Raw genomic sequence first — 21091 nt, 5'->3', positions numbered from 1 at the left:
ACCCAAGAAAGAGGAGGGAGACGAGGAACCATCATGGAAGGACAGGCCCCTGCACGGTATGTACCACCGGCAGATAGAGGAGGTGGCTGATATCCAGAAATCCTACCAGTGGCTGGACAAAGCTGGACTGAAAGACAGCACAGAGGCACTAATCATGGCAGCACAAGAACAAGCTCTGAGTACAAGATCCATAGAGGCTGGGGTCTATCACACCAGGCAAGACCCCAGGTGCAGGCTGTGTAAAGATGCCCCAGAGACAATCCAGCACATAACAGCAGGGCGCAAGATGCTAGCAGGCAAGGCATACATGGAACGCCATAACCAAGTGGCCGGCATAGTGTACAGGAACATCTGTGCCGAGTATAACCTGGAAGTCCCGAGGTCAAAATGGGAGATGCCCCCAAGGGTGGTGGAGAATGACCGAGCTAAGATCCCGTGGGACTTCCAGATACAGACGGACAAAATGGATTTGTTCATCAACCAAACTACAGATCACTGAGATTAAATTTAACTGAGGTAACACATTAAATGAATGCATTTAAAAAAAGAAGTTAATTTTGGAAACACTAAGAAAGTTCAAATGAAAGAAATTGAAATATATATCCATATCTGCAATTTTGATAAAAAGTCTGTTTGGTAAAAAGACATTCCTATAACTTTATTGTTTATTGTTTATTGGTTAAATGCATTTCATGTCACCCAGAGGGCATAATGCAAACACGCTTACACACACATAGGTGTGATTAGAATAAGTCCCTGAGATATTCTGAATATTCTAAACCAATTCTGAATCCCTAGAAAGTCAGTAGATAACAACATTAGATTATTAGGGTTAGGAAGAGAGGTGTTTTGGTTTTCTGTCTCTTACAGAGAAAGGAACAGACACCAGACGAGGTCACAGAGATACGAGGATCCTTCGCAGCAGAGACAGACACAGTGACTGCCGAGACACCAACTGGGTCCAAGGGTGATGGCGTTTGGGCTCCAGCTAGTCACTTCAAAAGGATGGATCCCATAAACACAGCAATAACCATGAAGGGGTTGGCGGAAATCCGGGAACACCAGACCATCGAGGTTCGAGAGGCTATTGGGCAAAAGGGGGACGCGTTCCTGATCTTTTTCTGGAGGACACACAGGACCCGAGGATACACAGATCGTTGTTTGAAATCGGGGCAGAATAATCCCCTGATCTGTGCCACGACTGAAGGGTTGTCTAACCCCTAAGGTTGAAGAATGAAGAGCAGAGGATCACCCAACTGGACGACACTGGTAGCTGCAGCAATAAAATAAAGGCTAAAAGCTCCTTGGACAGAGGTTCTAGTCTGAGTACGTCTGAAGGGTATAAGGTAGCACCAAATAAAGCTGTGGGAGAACTGGGCAGTGTCATATGTACCTGATATTGTTGTAATAATAGTTTGTCTTGCATTTGACCTGCGCAAACACAGAGGTCATCTCACATATGGTTCGCCCAACAGGGGGACAAAGGTCCTCAGGAGTGAGAAGAAATGAACCCGGCCACACTGGATTACAGGGTGTTGGTGAGCTCTTTAGAATAAAGAGCTCATCAGGGGGAGTGTAAAATTATAATATTATTTTATGCCATGTTATACCCCTAATTAAAGGTTGTGAATTATTATGTAGTTTTAGTTTGCAGTATTCTCCTGAAGTAGAAGAAGCTGATAACTATTGCATTAGTTAAACTGATTTGCATTACATTAGACTGCTGATTTATTGTGGATGAATGATATTGTTTTATGATGTTATAAGAAATACTGTTTGCAGAAAGTCATCGCCTTATTTGTCTGATTAGAAGAGAACAGAACATACTGGAGTTTTCTGCCCCATCTCAGCAGGAGCAGATAAACGGGGAGCCAAGGTCATAGCTTAGGCGCCGTGTGAGAGAAAGCATGTGAATGTTTAGGCTTTTATGATAAGGTGGGAGAACCAGAGGCTATAAGAGTTTGATTAATGCTCCACCATTTTGAGATCTGAGGCTGTCTGCATACAGTGTCCATCTCCCACGCGTGTGATCATTAAAATCATCGTTTGACTCAACCCGGCCGGACCAGTGTTGTTATTGTGGTTTTTCCTCTTGTCTCCATCCCCAATTTTTGAACTCGTAACAACAGTAACAAGTACAACTACTAAACACTACTGTGTCCTAAGGGAACAAAGGTTAAAATGTAACAGGGATAACATTTTAGAGAATTAAAATCCCTCAAAGGAAAAAACAAACTTGATATGCATATCTATACATGCAGCTTCCTAAATGTAACATTCAGGATTATTCACTGCAGGTCCAGAAAGAGCTACCTCATCAGATCCAAGTGTGACATCAGCTGACACTCTTTACAGGAGATTCCATCTGAACTCTGTGGAGCCTAATCTCAAGGTTTTTAAGTCTGAGCCTGAAACCAGAAGAGGATCTTTCTCTCTCTTCAGATTCATTGTGATCCAGTGATTTCAGTCCTGCATGATCAGGCTGATGTTTGCACAGAGCAGATAATGAAGTGAAGGTTTTTGCACATTGGTAACAGTGAAACAGTTTATTTACAGTGTGGGATCGTTTGTGTTCGGAGTATGAACTGAGATTCCTGAAACTCTTATCACACTGGTCACAGCTTAAGTTCACTTCCATGTGTGTACGTTCATGTTTGTTACGATGACCTGATTGTGAGAAGCTTTTGTCACAGTGTCTGCACTTGTATGGTGTCTCTCCTGTGTGGATTCGCTTATGGTTTTTCATTGAGGTCATGTCCAGTGGTGAAGGATGACCCACACTGGTCACAGATGTGCTTTTTGACCCCACTGTGGAAGAGTTTTTGTATTTTTAATGTACTTGTGTGTGGAAGCCTCTCCCACATTCTTTGCAGTAGTTCATTTTGTCTCCAGTGGTTTTAGGTCCCGTTGATGATTGGAGGTTTTTCCTCAAAGGTTAAAAAGAAACTCTTTCCCACCACCACAGTGACGACAGGGTTGAGAACTGGATCCATCTGTGTTGCTCTGCTTTATTTATTTTTATCCTCAATGTTGCCTGAAACAAAGAGCATCTCTGCCAACGTCCAATTACATTTTACTGTTTACATTATAAGACTGAGTTTACTGAACAAAAATGACTCTTCATTTTTCCAAACAGTTCATTCAGTATAACTCCTTAAGTTTACTGATCAGACTTGTTCCAAACACTCGGGTTACAATTACAAGATAAAAAAATCAATACTTCCTCACAGTAACTGCACTTGTAGAGTTATTTTCAAGTGTGGATCCGTCGGTGGTTTCTCACGTGATATGGAGATTTAAAAGTCTTCTCACACAGGTCACATTTATAAGGTCTCTCCTCAGTGTGGCTAAACATGTGTAGTTGTAACTGTGCGTCTGTTATAAACAGTTTCCCACACTGATCACAGCGGGAAACATCATTTCCAGTGTGAATCCGTAGGTGACCATTTCGGTAGTGTTTGTCGCTGAAACTTTTTCCACAAAAGTTGCAGCTATACGCCTTAATTCCAGAATGGGTAATTAGATGCCTCTGTAAGTTGTTTTTTTGAGCAAAAGCCTTACCACAAAACTCACAGCTGTGTGCTTTAACTCCACTGTGCACGATACGGTGTGATTTTAAGCTTTGATAATGGGTAAAAGACTTTCCACACAATTTGCAGCTGTAAGGTTTAACTCCACTGTGGACGTGTTGGTGTGTTTTAAAGGATTGAGCGTGGGTAAAAGACTTTCCACACAAGTGACAGTTGTACGCTTTAACTCCACTGTGGATGAGTTTGTGTGATTTTAAGCTTTCAGCCCGGGCAAAATCCTTCCCACACAAGTCACAGCTGTACGCTTTAACTCCACTGTGGATGACTTGGTGTATTTTTAAGCCTCTAGCCCGGGCAAAATCCTTCCCACACAAGTCACAGCTGTAAGGTTTAACTCCACTGTGCATGACTTGGTGTTTTTTTAAGGCTCCAGCCTCGATAAAAGACTTTCCACACAAGTCACAGCCGTAAGGTTTAACTCCACTGTGGACGAGTTGGTGTTTTTTTAAGATTCGAGCCAGGGTAAAAGACTTTCCACACAACTCACAGCTGTAAGGTTTAACTCCACTGTGGATGAGTTGGTGTGTTTTTAGGCTGTCACTCCGGGTAAAATCCTTCCCACACTCATCACAGCTGTAGGATTTCTCTCCCTTTCTTTGACGTTTGTCAGCCTCCTGAGAGCGCTGACTTCTTGCTCCATGTTGGTCCTGCAGTGACAGAGATACAAACAGGCAGTGAGTGAAATGCAGTCGTGGAACGAACTGAAACTCCCTCCGTCAGTGGAAACAAACATGTCAACAAACACATTGTTGGTGTGTTAGCACCACCTTCTGGTGATAGTATCACATTACAATGATGTGACACAATGAGAGGTGTAATGAAAATTACATTATTGAAGAAATATATAAGTGGAGAAAATCTTTTACTTCATAAAATATTTTGAGTTCAACTGATGATATTGTTGTTTCAATATGTGCTGATAAAATATGATCTTTGCATTTTCTTCTAACTTCTGTGGTTTTTGGTTGTGAATGTAGAGTCTGTATATATGGAGGAGCCCAGGATGCAAAAGACAAAGCTGCTGTTAATTGTGTTTTAAAAACCAACCAGTTGCACACACAGTTTCAATAACAGTGTAACTGTGATGTTTTTCTCACCTTTTGTGTTGAAGTCATTGTTTCCTCTGCAGTGGCTGAGCTGAGTCCAAATGGCTGAAATTGTCCTTCTGCTGCTCCACCAGACTCTTCTCCTCCTGTTACTCAGCTGGGACACAAAAAGTATATAGACATATTTTACCCCTTACAAAAAAAAGCAGAGCAAATAAACATTACTACACTCCTCAGTGCAGGGCTCGCAAAATCTCAAAATCCCTGGTAACCCTTCGGGCAGGGAAGGGTTTTTGGTAGCCCAAAACAAATTTAAGTAGCCCAAATAAAAAAGAGAATAATTTTTTGATTGATGTTTGGTTTCCTGTTTTGTTTCCTTTACAATATTATACATTAAAGTATAATATTGTAACAGAAACAAAATATTAATCATAAAATTTTGGAAAAACAAATTACAACATTGTATAAAAATTACAACTCAAATACTTGGTTCTAATTGAACAGAAATTTCTATGAACTTGTAAGAACTGTGTAGAACATGAATCAGTCTGTGTCAGATCCTGAATTTGAAATTTCCACTGAAGTCACAGGTAAGAGGCAAGTGGAACCAAGATCGAGGCCATTTGCTTTTTTGAAGTTTGCAAAGACTGCTAAATCGTGCCAGTGGTAGTTCACTCTTTGCAACATAGTACGCTGTTCTAAACAGATTTTTCAGGTTTATTTTTAGTATGTTATTTGCAATTGGTGTTTGTTCTGGGAAAGATATTGCAGAGTGAGCAATAATGCATTTCTCATGGGTTCTAATGGGGTCCTTTCTTAAAATGACTGGCCCAGCAACAAAGGCGCTTGTCGACTCAGAAATCAAGGGAAAACCAATAACACATCCGGCAGAACATTATGTTATTTACACAGGTGCACACAAGTGGTCCGCATGTGCGCATACGCTGTCAAAATAAAAGACGCGCACCAGATAAGAAGTTGCAACGCGCGTTTGCGTCCATATAAAAGGCACTGTTTTTGTCCGCTAGTGTGGGATTTTCACGGCACATTCTGCAACACATCTCTGTGCGTTCATCATTTGTTTGAAGCCAGCTCACCTCCTGCAACCACTTTTCCGAGAATACTTGCTTGAGAATGCTTCTTTTGTGGTTCGGACTCCTTCTGACACTTCTTCTGCGATGGAGGAACACCACAGTAATTGCTTAAAGGAGCTTCTTCGAAATCTTTAAAAGTTCTAAACAAATGTCTGTCCTCCTCCTGAAAATATTATGTAAGCAAACACGCGTTGCAACTTCTTATCTGGTTTCATTTTGACAGCGAATGCGCACCTGCGGACCACTTATGTGCACCCCTGGTTATATAGCTTGTCATATCGCAGCCACAGAAATTCTTTTGTCCATGAAACCATAAAGCTGCACTTTCTTTTTGCCTTATAGTCTGATTTGTCATAACTTTTCTGTTTTGTGGTAAGCTTTTCTTTGGCTGTCACTTCTTCACCCTGACCTGTCTTATTTGGCTCAGCAGAACTAAAATATATATCCTGCTGCTTTTACACACGCACTCACATAACGCTCAGTGATTCTCTGCGCAATCAACCTCTCACATGGTTTGAGCTTGCTGCGGGAGATTTCACTTGTCATGTTTGCATAGTAAGCTAACGATTGATAAGACGATGTCAGAGGAATTGGTGCGCAAATTATCATCACTCACCAATCAGTGCTGTCGCTCTCTATACACAGTTTGCGCGATTGCAAAGTGAAAGCAAAAAACAAGCGCAAATTCAAACGCGATTTCAATATGTCACATATTGACAGTGGCTCACCGATGCCAATGACATAATTACCCAGCTACATTTCCGAAGGGATGCAAAAGCATTGACATATATTTTTCCTTCCTACGATAGCCCGATGGGCAGGGCAGCGATAGATTTTGGTAGCCCGACTGGAAAAATCGCTTGCCCCGGGACGTCGGGCTAGCGATTTTGCGAGCCCTGGTACGGATTTGAACGGAACAGATCAAGAGCAATAGCATTAATGAATGCTATTGAAAACATTTCATCAGAAAATATAATACCGCCGTATTTTCACGACCATAAGGCGCACTTAAAAGTCCTCGATTTTCTTCAAAAAGTACGGCACGCCCTATAGCGCAGTGCGCCCTATGTGTTGTAATGAGGACGTAGTAGAGAACACCATGAGAACGCTAAAGGGTGAAGTGTGTGCGTTGACTTTATCGCACATACCTGTATAAAAGAACAGGTATGTGCGTTATGCAGGACATCATTGTTTTAACAACCCTGAAAATGGCAAAGAGACACGCTTACGAAGCACAGTTTGAACTGAAGGCCATCAGCTACGCGGAGGAACATGGAAATCGAGCAGCGGCGAGAGAATTTAAGATTAACGAATCAATGGTTCGCAAATGGAGGAAGCTAGAAAACCAGCTCCGGCAGGTCAAGAAAACGCAGCTGATGTCTGTGAAGGTTCTCGTTCATCCAGGTCATCGTAGTGAAAGGAGCTTGCAAAGAAAAGCGTCTGGACTTCTTTAAGTTGCTTGAAGACGTTTCACCTCTCATCCGAGAAGCTTCTTCAGTTCTAAGGTCAAATGGTGGAGAGTCCCAGATATAAACCTAGGGACAAAACTGAGGGACAAAAGGACCCCCTGATGATCCTCTAATCGCCTGAGCCAAGGTGTGAAACTGGGCGTGGGTCCCAAACAGCCAGAGTTTCGGGTGAGCTCAATGTGAAACCTGGCCCACCTTATCATGCGAATTCCTGAGGTCAGATGGCCCAGGATGTGAGTGGGCGTTAAGGCGTCTGGGAAGGGATCTCAAAATGTTCCCTCTAAGCCTGAAGGAAAAAAAGAAGGAACACACACATGTAAAGGAAGCACTCAAAACCTGCGGCTATCCTAAATGGGCGTTCTTAAAGTCAGCAAAGAGGCACAGAAAAGAATACCAGACACCAGTGAGGGAGGATAAGAAGGACAGACGCAACAACATTGTCATCCCCTATGTAGCCGGTGTATCAGAGAAACTCAGGAGAGTTTTCTCCAAGCATGACATCCCAGTGTATTTCAGACCCAGCAACACGCTCAGACAGAAACTGGTTCACCCGAAAGACAAAACGCCAAAACACAAACTCAACAATGTGGTGTATGCTGTACAGTGCAGCGAGGAATGCCCAGACCTCTACATTGGAGAGACCAAACAGCCACTTCACAAGCGCATGGCACAACACAGAAGAGCCACCTCCACAGGACAAGACTCAGCAGTCCATCTGCATCTTAAGGATAAAGGACACTCTTTCGAGGATGCCAATGTTCACATTTTGGACAGAGAGGACAGATGGTTTGAAAGAGGAGTGAAAGAAGCCATCTATGTCCACTGTGAGCGACCATCTTTGAACAGAGGCGGGGGTTTACGACACCAACTCTCTGCCATCTATAATCCAGTTTTGAGATCCCTTCCCAGACGCCTTAACGCCCACTCCCATCCTGGGCCATCTGACCTCAGGAATTCGCATGATAAGGTGGGCCAGGTTTCACAATGAACACACCCGAAACTCTGGCTGATTGGGACCCACACCCAGTTTCACACCTTGGCTCAGGCGATTAGAGGATCATCAGGGGGTCCTTTTGTCCCTCTGTGGGGGGTTACTCCCACTAGGTTTATATCTGGGACTCTCCACCATTTGACCTTAGAACTGAAGAAGCTTCTCGGATGAGAGGTGAAACATCTTCAAGCAACTTAAAGAAGTCCAGACGCTTTTCTTTGCAAGCTCCTTTGAAAACGCAGCTGAGTTTCCGCGGACATAAGGCGAGGTGTCCCGAGTTGGAGGAAAGACTCGAGCGGTGGATCATCGAGCAAAGAACGAGCGGGAGAAGCGTTTCGACGGTCACCATTCGGCTAAAAGCAGTTTCACTAGCTGAAGAGATGAACATTGAACATTTCCAAGGAAGTCCGTCTTGGTGCTTTCGTTTTATGAAACTGTGCCATTTTTCCATCTGGACCAGGACTACGGTAGCGCAGCAACTTCCAGCGGATTATAAGGAAAAGCTGGCCATCTTCCGCTCCTACTGCAGCAAACACATCTGCGACAAAAACATCCAGCCCAGCCACATCACAAACATGGACGAGGTCCTGCTCACTTTCGACATCCCGGTGAGTCACACTGTGGAGAAGAAGGGGACCAGCACGGTAGCGATACGCACAACGGGGTATGAAAAGTCTTCTTTTACTGTTGTGCTTGGCTGCCATGCTAATGGACAGAACCTATGGTGATTTTTAAGCGAAAGACTTTGCCTAAAGAGAAGTTTCCAGCAGGAATCATCATTAAGGCAAATGAAAAGGGCTGGATGGATGAGGAAATGATGAAAGAGTGGCTGAGGGAGGTGTACAGTGGGGCAAAAAAGTATTTAGTCAGCCACCGATTGTGCAAGTTCCCCCACCTAAAATGATGACAGAGGTCAGTAATTTGCACCAGAGGTACACTTCAACTGTGAGAGACAGAATGTGAAAAAAAAAAAATCCATGAATCCACATGGTAGGATTTGTAAAGAATTTATTCGTAAATCAGGGTGGAAAATAAGTATTTGGTCAATAACAAAAATACAACTCAATACTTTGTAACTAGAGCTGGGCGATATGAGATTTTTTCATATCACGATATGTTTTTTTCATTTCAGGCGATAACGATATCTATCACGATATAAGCCAAATAACTATATTTGTAAGATTTAAATGTGCCGTTGCTCACAAGTAAAATGTGAAATAATCAGCAGCTTGTTTTTATTTAAATATTTATTTCCCATAATAAGTTCAACAGGGTAGATGTACTTAAGGAACATGAGACTTTTTCAGATAAATAAAGGCAAATATTGCAAACTACACAAAAGGCAGCCGCTAAAGCGTTTAAGTTTCAAAATAGAACAAACGAAACAGACTAAATTGTCAATTCCACTTAGAAACAAAATATTAATTCTAAAAATAAATCTTAGTTTGTTTTACAGAAGAACAGACAAAACTGACTAACTTTTGTCAATATCAAATAAACTGAGAACTAAAAGGAAATTCTCAATCTCTCCTTGTTGTATAGCTTAGCTTTTCAAACAGTTTTAACAGTTACTTTAGTCTGACAAAAGCCGAATGACGAATTAGCGCTTCCAGTCAGAGACTGAGGCTACGTCCACACGTACATGGGTATTTTTGAAAACGGAGATTTTCCGTTTTCGTTTTAAAAAAGAATCCCGTTCACACGTAAAGGCAGAAATGAAGGAAAACGCTGCTATGAACATGCCAAAGCAGCAGGTGGAGCTAGATTCCTAACCGTGCAGAAATGTTGGCCAATCAGAAGTCTAGAAGCCTCGGTGGGAAAAAGTAAACAAAGCTGGGGCATAGAAGCAGAACCGAGTCGTATGTGTGGACGGACAGTAACTGTGTGTATATGTAAGCATTTAAACACTGCAGAGAGTAGAATTAACAGTAACAGTATTGTAGAAATTCATTTCACCGAAACAATAACGTGGCGCACAGTGTGATGCATGCACCAGTTTATTGTATTTCCAGACTTGCTTTCGGCACAATTTACAGTGCACGCTACTCTGTTTTTTGTCAGACTTGAAATAGCCGAAATACCTTCAAACTACGGAACTTCCGTTCCCGATCTTCCGTTCGACAATCTCTCCGGCATTGGAACCATCATCTGTTTTCTCTTCGGTCACGCTCGGTTGATTTTTCTAGTCGGCACACTCATTTCCTCCATTACGTGCTGGCTCCATTACGTGCTGGCTCCATTACCCGCTGGCTGCTTCCCAAACAAACACACGTGCGGCTTGGCACTTGTGCTGTACGTAACAAGTCACGCGACGTGACGCTGCGGCTGTGATTGGTTCGGCTGACCTTTTTTTTTTTTTTTTTTTTTTAAGAGGACAAGAGCGGCGAGGTCTATCGCGATAGCTTAATTTCTCTATCGAGTAAAAGTTATATCGCGATACATATCGTTATCGTTCTATCGCCCAGCTCTATTTGTAACATAACCTTTGTTGGCAATAACAGAGGTCAAACGTTTACTATAGGTCTTTACCAGGTTTGCACACACAGTAGCTGGTATTTTGGCCCATTCCTCCATGCAGATCTTCTCGAGAGCAGTGATGTTTTGGGGCTGTCGCCGAGCAACACGGACTTTCAACTCCCGCCAAGGATTTTCTATGGGGTTGAGGTCTGGAGACTGGCTAGGCCACTCCAGGACTTTCAAATGCTTCTTATGGAGCCACTCCTTTGTTGCCCGGGCGGTGTGTTTTGGATCATTGTCATGTTGGAAGACCCAGCCTCGTTTCATCTTCAAAGTTCTCACTGACGGAAGGAGGTTTTGGCTCAAAATCTCACGATACATGGCCCCATTCATTCTGTCCTTAACACGGATCAGTCGTCCTGTCCCCTTGGCAGAAAAACAGCCCCATAGCATGATGTTTCCACCCCCATGCTTCACAGTAGGTATGGTGTTCTTGGGATGCAACTCAGTATTCTTCTTCCTCCAAACACAACGAGTTGAGTTTATACCAAAAAGTTCTACTTTGGTTTCATCTGACAACATGACATTCTCCCAATCCTCTGCTGTATCATCCATGTGCTCTCTGGCAAACTTCAGACGGGCCTGGACATGCACTGGCTTTCAGCAACGGAACACGTCTGGCACTGTGGGATTTGATTCCCTGCCGTTGTAGTGTGTTACTGATGGTGACCTTTGTTACTTTGGTCCCAGCTCTCTGCAGGTCATTCACCAGGTCCCCCCGTGTGGTTCTGGGATCTTTGCTCACCGTTCTCATGATCATTTTGACCCCACGGGATGAGATCTTGCGTGGAGCCCCAGATCGAGGGAGATTATCAGTGGTCTTGTATGTCTTCCATTTTCTGATGATTGCTCCCACAGTTGATTTTTTCATACCAAGCTGCTTGCCTATTGTAGATTCACTCTTCCCAGTCTGGTGCAGGTCTACAATACTTTTCCTGGTGTCCTTCGAAAGCTCTTTGGTCTTGGCCATGGCGGCGTTTGGAGTCTGACTGTTTGAGGCTGTGGACAGGTGTCTTTTATACAGATGATGAGTTCAAACAGGTGCCATTCATACAGGTAAAGAGTGGGGGACAGAAAAGCTTCTTACAGAAGACGTTACAGGTCTGTGGGAGCCAGAGATATTCCTTGTTTGAGGTGACCAAATACTTATTTTCCACCCTAATTTACGAATAAATTCTTTACAAATCCTACCATGTGAATTCATGGATTTTTTTTCACATGCTGTCTCTCACAGTTGAAGTGTACCTCTGGTGCAAATTACTGACCTCTGTCATCATTTTAAGTGGGGGAACTTGCACAATCGGTGGCTGACTAAATACTTTTTTGCCCCACTGTATGTAAGGAGACCAGGTGGTTTTTTCCACGCATCACCATCGCTCTTAATCTGTGACTCTATGCGTGCCCATCTCACAGCCGATGTGAAAAAACTAGTGAAACAAATTAACTGTGAGCTTGCTGTCATTCCGGGAGGCCTGACAAAGGAACTCCAACCGCTGGACATCGGTGTGAACCGCCCGTTCAAAGTAAGGCTGCGAGCGGCTTGGGAGCGATGGATGACCGATGGAGACCACAGTTTCACCAAGAGTGGAAGGCAGCGCCGGGCGAGTTTGATTGATGATAAAAATGTGAGTACCAAACTCAGTTTTGCTCCTGCTTTATTTTTAAATATGCACACTTGTATACTTGTGTGTTGTTGATGATGACGATTACCAGTAATAGAAATGTGAGTAAGGTACCGAACTCAGGTTTGCTCCCGCTTTATTTTTAAATACGCATACGGTACTTGTATGCGCCCTATAATCCAGTGCGCCTTATGTGTGTGTTAAATACAGTAATGGCACACATAACTGAGACTGCGCCTTTTAGTACAGTGTGTCTTATGGTCGTGAAAATACGGTAATAATATATACTATAGGGGTATTCATTGATTTAAAAAAAGCTTTTGACACTCTGCAACACTCCATCTTGATTTCTAAGGCTACGTTCACACTGCAGGTCTTAATACTCAATTCCAATTTTTTTGTCTGCTTGTTCACACTACAGATGAAATGTGACAGCAAACACGCTCCTGTGTGAACCCTCAAAGCGGCCCACATGCGCAAAAGAAGACATCACACAACGCGGTTCAGACCCAGACCAAACCGTTTGTTTGACTGATGGCCCTTAATATAAAGACTTATTTTGGACTTTACATTTCCCCAACTTTGCCGTAAGTTATTTTGTTATTTACATATGGCCTAATAATTATCCTTATTGCCGTTTTAGAAATTTGCAGGGATAGTTGCAGATTTCTGTCAGAATCTGCAGATTATACAGTATAAATAAAATGTTCACGTTGTCCTTCCAATAGTTTCACTAACATCTACATGGGATGGACAGGAAGCGTTCGCGATGTCTTCTCAGGCACTTCTCCGGCGCTGATAATTGGCGTCCGTCTTCTGTCAGTGACGTAAAAGATGGATTTAATGCGACATGACCATTCAAACAGCAGTCGCTTTCTAAAACATCAGATATGTATCGGATTCAGTACCACATATGAAAGTGACCCAGATCAGATTTGAGCCGTTCACACTGTCATACCATGATTGGATATGGGTTGCATAGGGTCAAAAAAGTCGGATTTGATGCGCTTTCGCCTGCAGTGTGAACGTAGCCCAAATTAAGTACTTGTGGTGTGAGAGGAATACTATTGAACAGGTTAAGCAGTTATTTAGATAATAGGTTTCAGTATGTGCAGTGTTTAGGCAATTCATGTGATAGAATGAAAATAGAGTGTGGGGTCCCTCAAGGTTCTATTTTAGGACCACTTTTTAATTTATATATAAACAACGTTTGTGATGCGTCAAAAATGTTCAACTTTGTTGTTTGCAGACGAAACAATTTTTTTTGTTCCGGAGAAAACTTGAAAGAAATGGCTAAAATTATGGTTATTGAATTTAAAAAAAAAAAATTAAAAATGATTTGATGTAAATAAGCTAACGCTGAATTTGGAAAAAAGACAGTTTATGATATTCAGAAACCATGTAAAGGAGGAAGAGATAATATTATCTATAGAGGGAGTATTAATTGAAAGAATGACAGGTTTCCATTTTCTGGAATAGTGGATGACAAGTTAACATGGAAACCTCATATTGAACATGTTAAAAAAAGTTGGCTAAAAGTATTTATATCCTGGGTAATGTAAGATTGTGTGTGTGTGTATATATATATTAAAAATAAATAAATAAATAACACCCAGCACGCCCCTGCGGGCGGTTTATCCTTCAAGCTCAGGTCCTCTACCAGAGGCCTGGGAGCTTGAGGGTCCTGCGCAGTATCTTAGCTGTTCCCAGGACTGCGCTCTTCTGGACAGAGATCTCCGATGTTATTCCCGGGATATATATATATATATATATATATATATATATACACACACACACACACACACACACACACACATATATCATCCTAGGAGTTAAAAAAAAAACCATTTCAAAAATCCCTTTGTTAATGAGGAATTGAAAAATTTTACAAATGGAGAATATATTCTACAATTCATTATTCAAGCACAGAATTCTTTATTTCGATGTGCGTGGCTCTTGTTGTCCTCCACATGGGGGTGTCAAAAATCACATTAGAAGTGGCACACATCACACGGGGGTACCTGTTGACGGTGTTAACAACACCTTTACATTCACTTGGTGAACTTGCAAACGCTTAGGATTTAGCTGAACCTGACTTTACATGTTTCTGAAACATGAAGGACATACTGATTTCCTCTCCTGATATTGAGAGTGTAGTATTGATATTTTAACCTTTAAGGAGCACAAAATGTATTAATCCTACTAACACATACACGCATGCAATGAAGCTCAAGAAGACCAGATAGTATTTTAAGCCTGTGTTTCTGATTTTATGGTTCACTTAGTGGGATGAGAAGCAATATCGTTGCCCTGTACCTGTGCATGTGCAATGACAATACAGTTGAATTCTATTCTAATTCTATTCTATTCTAATATATGAACTAGTGGACTAATATTATATTGGGAAAGATGATTGAATTATAGCAGGGGTGAACAGAATGCAGCAGAGGGATTAAATGAGTGAGACTAGTAGATTCTTAGTTTCTTGTTCCTGGTGTGTGGGGGAGGTTTTACCATGACATACACCTTGTTACTTGGGATTGTTTGCCATTTTTGCAAACGATTCCTTTATCGATTCCAATGACGTCACCACGTTGCGGAGCGTCAGTTACCTGGCAGGAAACACGGCTCAAACGCTCAAAAGTTTGGTTATACTTTACGAGAATGGATGACAACAGGGCAACTTGCAATACTTGCCAAATTTATATTTCATTTAAGGGATTAAAACACTACGAATATGCAAAAGCATTTGCTCACAAAACACACGATAACCTTAAATGAATGGTGTTTTTAATCCCGCTCCGGACTCGTGAATCTCAACCCAGCAGCAGCGATAACGTTTGCACGTCCTCTCCCGTTAATGCGGCAGGTAAATAATCAACTAACAGCGCAAATTATGTTAGCGCGATCTGCGTTATTACAAAACCTGCCATTACTGTGCATTTAGGTGACCATGATGAGAGAGACCGACAGAGTCTGGCTGGCTCAGATGCTGGCAGTTCCCGCTGCAGTCTACCGGTAGCGTCTCCTTTCAGGCCAGGATAGACGAATGTCACTGAGCAGTGACTAAGTTTGTGGTCAAAGGCTTGCACCCATTTGCCACAGCAGATGCCCTCGATTTTCGGTAGTGAATATGTTTAATTGTAGGCAGGGACATTACTAAATATTCTTGTGTAATTGCTACAGAATAATTTATGTTATACTTTGTTATTGCTACAGAAGAATATTTATTTTATTATTTTACATTTACAAATTTTTTTCCTGGGGACCCTGTGACACCCCATTGAAGAGGCTGTGGATCTCTTAACATCTCACTGTTGGGTTTGTAAGGCCATGTTACTCCTAAATTTCTATCTTGTTCAAAGAGAAGATATAAAACAAAGTTCTAAGCTAATCGACCTTAGTGGTCTCCTTTTAAAAAAAAAAAAAAAAAAAAGAATCGATAAGAGAATCGATAAAGAATCGAATCGTTAAACAGAATCGAAAAAATCTTATCAATACCCATCCCTAGATGTATGTTTTTTCAGGAACAGGAAGATCACAGCGACATCCTAGGGTCGCATGAACTTGTGGGCTATGCAGACTTAATCTTGTAATTGTTCATTTCTGTGTGTATTTACCGTGTGCTATGCTATTTTCATGATGTGGTGGCAGATTTCTTTTCCTATGTATTAATAATATCACATTAGTAATAGTAATATTATTTCCTCACTTTAGTGTTCACCAGTTGTATGCATTCACATAGAATGTTATCATAAGTGGGCCCCATGTTATTGCACCTTCACAGTGGACCCATCGTAGACTGGAAGATCTCCAGAAATCCTACTTTAAGGGAGGTGACATGTGGTTGTAATTTTTCTCTGATCCATCCTTTATTTCCCTGCGTTTGAAGGATGGGTGAGATTCAACAATTGTCATAGCGCAACAAATTTCATAGCGCAGTGGTTGGCGTGGATAATTTTTTCGACCCCCCCCCCCCCCAAAAAAAAAAACAACCAAACAGCGGATGGTTGATGTGTGGCAGCCGAATAGTAAACTTTTAAAAGTAGGGCTGGGCTATATCATACCGCTCACGGTAATACCGGTATAATGTTGGGCAACGATAAGAAAATTAAATACCCCGATAAAATAAGGGTAAAACACGCATGCGCATTGCCTTTGTTTTCATACGCACATGGCTGGAAAAAGCACAGCGGTGACAGAGAATGAGAAGGGCGAAAGCGGATCGTTGAATGAAACGGATGAACCAGAATTGGTTTGTAAAAATGTTGCAACTTCAACGGCGTGGAACTGGTTTAGCTTTCGTCCATTAGATACACAACAAAGCACTATTTTTGGTAGAACGTGCTAGCGGGCCACCGTTATTACTGTGTTTTTTGGAAAATACAGCACAACACTAAAATCAATCCTTTGATTTTTCTGAAAATTGACAGTGAAAATAGTGAAAATACATTGACAGTTGTTTTTGGTTTTTTTGCACTAATAAAATTGTGGAGTTGTAAAGTATTTTGTCTAGCGTCAATTATATTGTCAGTTATATCATTATCGCAAATTTTCTAATTATATTGTGATAAATATTTTTTAATCATATAGCCCTGCTCTATTTAAAAGTACTGAATGCTATGCCGCTTATTTGATTGCAAATGTTAAAAAACAAAGAACATTAAAACATGACTGTTGGAGAGATGTCGGCAAAGTTATGTGACATTAGTGATGTTTGTACAGGGTGGGCCATTTATATGGATACACCGTAATAAAATAGGAATGGTTGGTGTATCAAGTTACGTTGAAACCAAGCACACCATTGTTTTTTTTTTTGTGACATTACCAATAAGTGTGACGTGTCACATGGCCCTCTTCTTATTGAAAAAACAAAAGTTGTATCCAAGATGGCCGATTTCTAAATGGCCACCTTGGTCACCACCCATTTTGAGGAGTTGCCCCCTCGCATATACTAATGTGCCACAAACAGGACTTTAATATCACCAACCACCATGTACTTTCAGCATTAACATGGTTTTAAAGCCTTCACTGTAAAATATATAGTATGTAAATCTTACAGAGAATGTCTTGATTTTATGGATAATTAAAGCCAGTCATATATCCACAAACACAGCAAGCTGAAATCCACTGAAAACAGTCGACTGAAAACAGTCAACAGCTGACTGTGAGAGAAAGTACTCGGGGCCTTCAAGTTAAACACTATGAAAGGCACATCAACCACACTTATACAGACTGTATATACCAACCAACTCTAAAATGATCATTTGCAGAGGAAAAGACACAGACAGACTCTGCTTACAGGATGTGATGTGACAACACTAATGAAATATTGATGTGTCATATTTGTTCAAGACGTTTTTCTTAACAGGGGTGGTAATTCCCATGACTTTGTGTATATAATTTGGAATTTTTTTTACAACTGTGGGTCAAAAATAAATACATGACATTATTTCATTCATTCATGGTTGATTCTAGTCCATGTTAGTGCAAACAAAGTAGCTCGCTTTAGTTGTGAAGCAAAAACGCTGAAATCGGAGAAATAAAACGTGCGAGGAGAACGATAACGACGACAAGAGTCTCCCGATCGTTTACTCTCGCCTTCCTGTGAACAACACCGGCGTGGTGTTAATTGTTTGACAATATCACCAACTCGCGACATTTTTAAGCATTTTGTTGTTCAACAGCATCAAGACTGACGGAGTGTGTTTGAGTTAACCTCACAACTGTCACAGATGACACATTTGGTGTTTTTTTTGCTGGTTTGTCGGTAGCAGCTCTTGAAGCGCAAGTCTACCACACATCTGTTCGACCAACGCCAGTTAATCTGGAACACGGGCCGATTTTTTGTCCCAGTCCAGCCCTGGATGCATCTGGAGACGGTCCTATTAAGTCCTATTCTAAAGGCTGATTGCCCTCCCCCACGCTTGTACCTGTGGCTTTCTGTCCTGGGGGTGGGGGCTGGTTGTTCTCCTGCCCTGCAGCCAATCCTTTTGTTCATATTCAAAGACCGTTTTTCTGTATGTATTCTTACCCCCTAAAACCCGTCGTATTGTAATGTTGCAAGCAATCACAAACTCTACAGTCTGTCTAACTCCAATGTATACCAAGCAATCTATTATTATCAACAGAGCTAAAAGCTTACCTTTAGATGAGCCCACAAACCGAGAGAAACTCCGTGATGAAGCTGGAAGTCTTAACAAACAGATCAGGGAGCAGAGACCCACGTGGTTCACGCTGATCTGAGCTACGATCCAGGAAATAAGGGTGTGCAGATCGATGCAGAAATTGATCCCAACGTTGGTAGTGGTATATATTCCTGTAAGTTTACTACTTTACTCCAGTTTCATGAAAAAGTAACTCTCTCTCTGCTCGACACCTCTCCTGCACACACACACACAATTTCTCCGCCCCTTTTTCCCGACTCTGCCGTGATTTGTTACTCGGTTTGGTCACATGACTCACTTGCACAACGTAACCACGCGGGGTGTATTTTTTTTTTTTAATTAAACTTTATTTACAAACAACAGTTTAACATACAAGGCACCATCATTAATCCGATTATGTTACATCCTCGGTTGAGCATTATAGCAAAACAAACAAACAAACAAAACGAACAAAAAAACCCCCAAAAACAACAACAATTAAGCACAAAGTTAAAAGAGTTAGCACAAAAATAAAGAACAGTCATTGAAGGATTCGAACCAAAGGCAAAAACTAACGTGCAAAAAAAGGGCAGTCGTGATTATAAAATAGGGAGTTTTTTGTTTTTTTTTAACATAGGTTAAACTCTTTAAATAAAACAACAAGTTTATGGGCTTTCTTGTTATTCACAAGTTTCAGCGATTTAGCCCAGAGTCTAAAGTCATTCAGCCATCTGTTTATACATGGTTTAGCTTTAAAGTATCTGCATTTGTGAATAAAAAATTTTCCCATTAACAAAATCGTCCTAATCAACAGGTCAAAATCTGCATTCTCAGCAAGTATTCCAAATTTTATTACTGTCACCGTCAAATGTGGTAACTGAATTCTCCTGGACTGTAGCCAGCTCCACATGTCAGTCCAGAAGGAGTGCACTGATTCACAGTTGAAAAACAAGTGATCCAGACTTTCAATATCATTTTCACAAAATGTGCAGGCGTTCACATCTAAATTAAATTTCCGTCTTAAGAATTCATTGGTTGGATAAACCTCATTAATGATTTTAAAGTGAACCTCTTTTGCTTTAGGGGAAAGAGGAAGTGAAATATACTTTTTTCTTATCGCCTTAACCTCCATGGTCTCAAATTCTTTAAGGATATAATTTCTTTTAACCGGATTAGGGAAAATTTCGTTTATCAAAATATTCCTGATCACTTTGTTTGTAAACCTGCTGTCACCAAATTCAACTCCAGCTATGCAGAGCTGCCTCAGTCCAGGAGAAATTTTAGAGTGCACAATATCTTCTTTTATCATTGATCTCAAAGGGACTGGAATGGCTTTCACTAGGGATTTATATCTCTTAACAGTACATCTTACATCAAATTTCTCACAAAACGTCTCATGCTTTAATAAGACCCCATTATCATCCATAAAATGAGCTACAGCCCAAATCCCTTTAGATCTCCATTCATCCACGTACACAGATTTCCTACACAAACGGATATACCTGTTGTTCCATATAGGGGTATTGTGAGGAGTAAAGTTATGTTTGTAGATTAATTTCCAGTAGAGAAGGACCTGCTGATGGAAAGCTGAGAGTTTAACAGGTAACGAACTGCAATCAAAGTCACAACGTAACAAAAAGTCTATTCCACCCATTTTGCCAAAAATCACACTGGGAATAATGTTCCAAAAGGAATTTTTGTTCCTAATGAAAGATCTTAACCATTTCAATTTTAGTACACCATTCATAACATCAAAGTCAATGGCATAATTCTTAATCATATCATTTTTCTTTATATAATGACATTTGTTCCTCCATATGAACCTAAAATTAAGATTATTTATAGATTTAATTAGTTTTGGAGATATGGGCAGAGAAAAGGCTGGATAGATTAGTCTGGATAGACTGTCCATTTTGGTTAGCAAAATTCTCCCAAACAGAGTTATGTCCCTTTGCAGCCACCTGTTTAAAATAGACTTACACTTTTCTATATTGGTACAGATATTCTTATTTTCAGTTGATGTCTTATCCTTGCAAATTACAATGCCCAGATACTTAACCTCTTTTTTAATCTGTATATTATCTATTGCTTTCAGGGTACACTCATGCAGAGCTAGAATTTCGCATTTATTAATATTCAGCTGTAGGCTGATCGCCTGTAAGGCTAAAGGAATCTGGTCTTCATTTTTTAGAAACAGGGTGGTATCATCTGCGAGCTGACTGATTATTATCTGTTCACCCATCACAGTTAACCCCTCAATGTGACTGTTTTTAATCAAAATAGACAACAGCTCAGCAACCATGATGAACAGAAGTGGTGAGCTGCTACATCCCTGCCTTATCCCTCTACCACGCGGGGTGTAATTTCAAAATGAGCGCTTAGCGCTTTGGAGTTGACGTCACGCCGCAATGCATTGTGGGAGCGCAACGTCATTTTCGGGGTCTACGAATCAAAACATACACACGACGATTACAAGATGCTTAAAAGCAGCTCAAAAGAGAATGGATTGTATAGAGACTGATTTCGTTCAGAGGCGAAGCAGCGGTACTTGCAGAAAATGGCGTGCATTGGAAATGTGGACCCGTATGAAATACGGCCGTGGAGTGGAAACCAGGG

At 41.2% G+C, this 21091-nt stretch overlaps 4 protein-coding genes across 4 annotated transcripts in view; 1 reads left to right on the top strand and 3 right to left on the bottom strand.

The window, feature by feature from the left end:
* Positions 1–21091, top strand: part of LOC146635172 (neural cell adhesion molecule L1-like) — a 640298-nt gene that overhangs the window by 459487 nt on the left and 159720 nt on the right. The window lies entirely within an intron of this gene.
* The window catches only part of LOC146635178 (Fc receptor-like protein 5), a 122143-nt gene that overhangs the window by 28918 nt on the left and 72134 nt on the right, over positions 1–21091 (bottom strand). The window lies entirely within an intron of this gene.
* The window catches only part of LOC146635177 (high affinity immunoglobulin gamma Fc receptor I-like), a 112891-nt gene that overhangs the window by 19666 nt on the left and 72134 nt on the right, over positions 1–21091 (bottom strand). The gene's annotated exons all lie outside the window — the stretch shown is intronic.
* Positions 3254–4705, bottom strand: LOC146635183 (uncharacterized). The gene is made up of 2 exons (XM_085345520.1): positions 4688–4705; positions 3254–4237 (listed from the first exon to the last, which is right to left on the bottom strand). Exons 1-2 carry the CDS (start codon positions 4703–4705, stop codon positions 3254–3256), a joined length of 1002 nt encoding a protein of 333 aa, XP_085201646.1.

The sequence above is a fragment of the Diplotaxodon limnothrissa genome, linkage group LG3, assembly GCF_057381915.1.
Source record: "Diplotaxodon limnothrissa isolate DT_005_m linkage group LG3, D_limnothrissa_male_GT1.1, whole genome shotgun sequence".
NCBI lineage: Eukaryota > Metazoa > Chordata > Actinopteri > Cichliformes > Cichlidae > Diplotaxodon > Diplotaxodon limnothrissa.
This window is presented reverse-complemented; position numbering and strand designations above follow the sequence as displayed.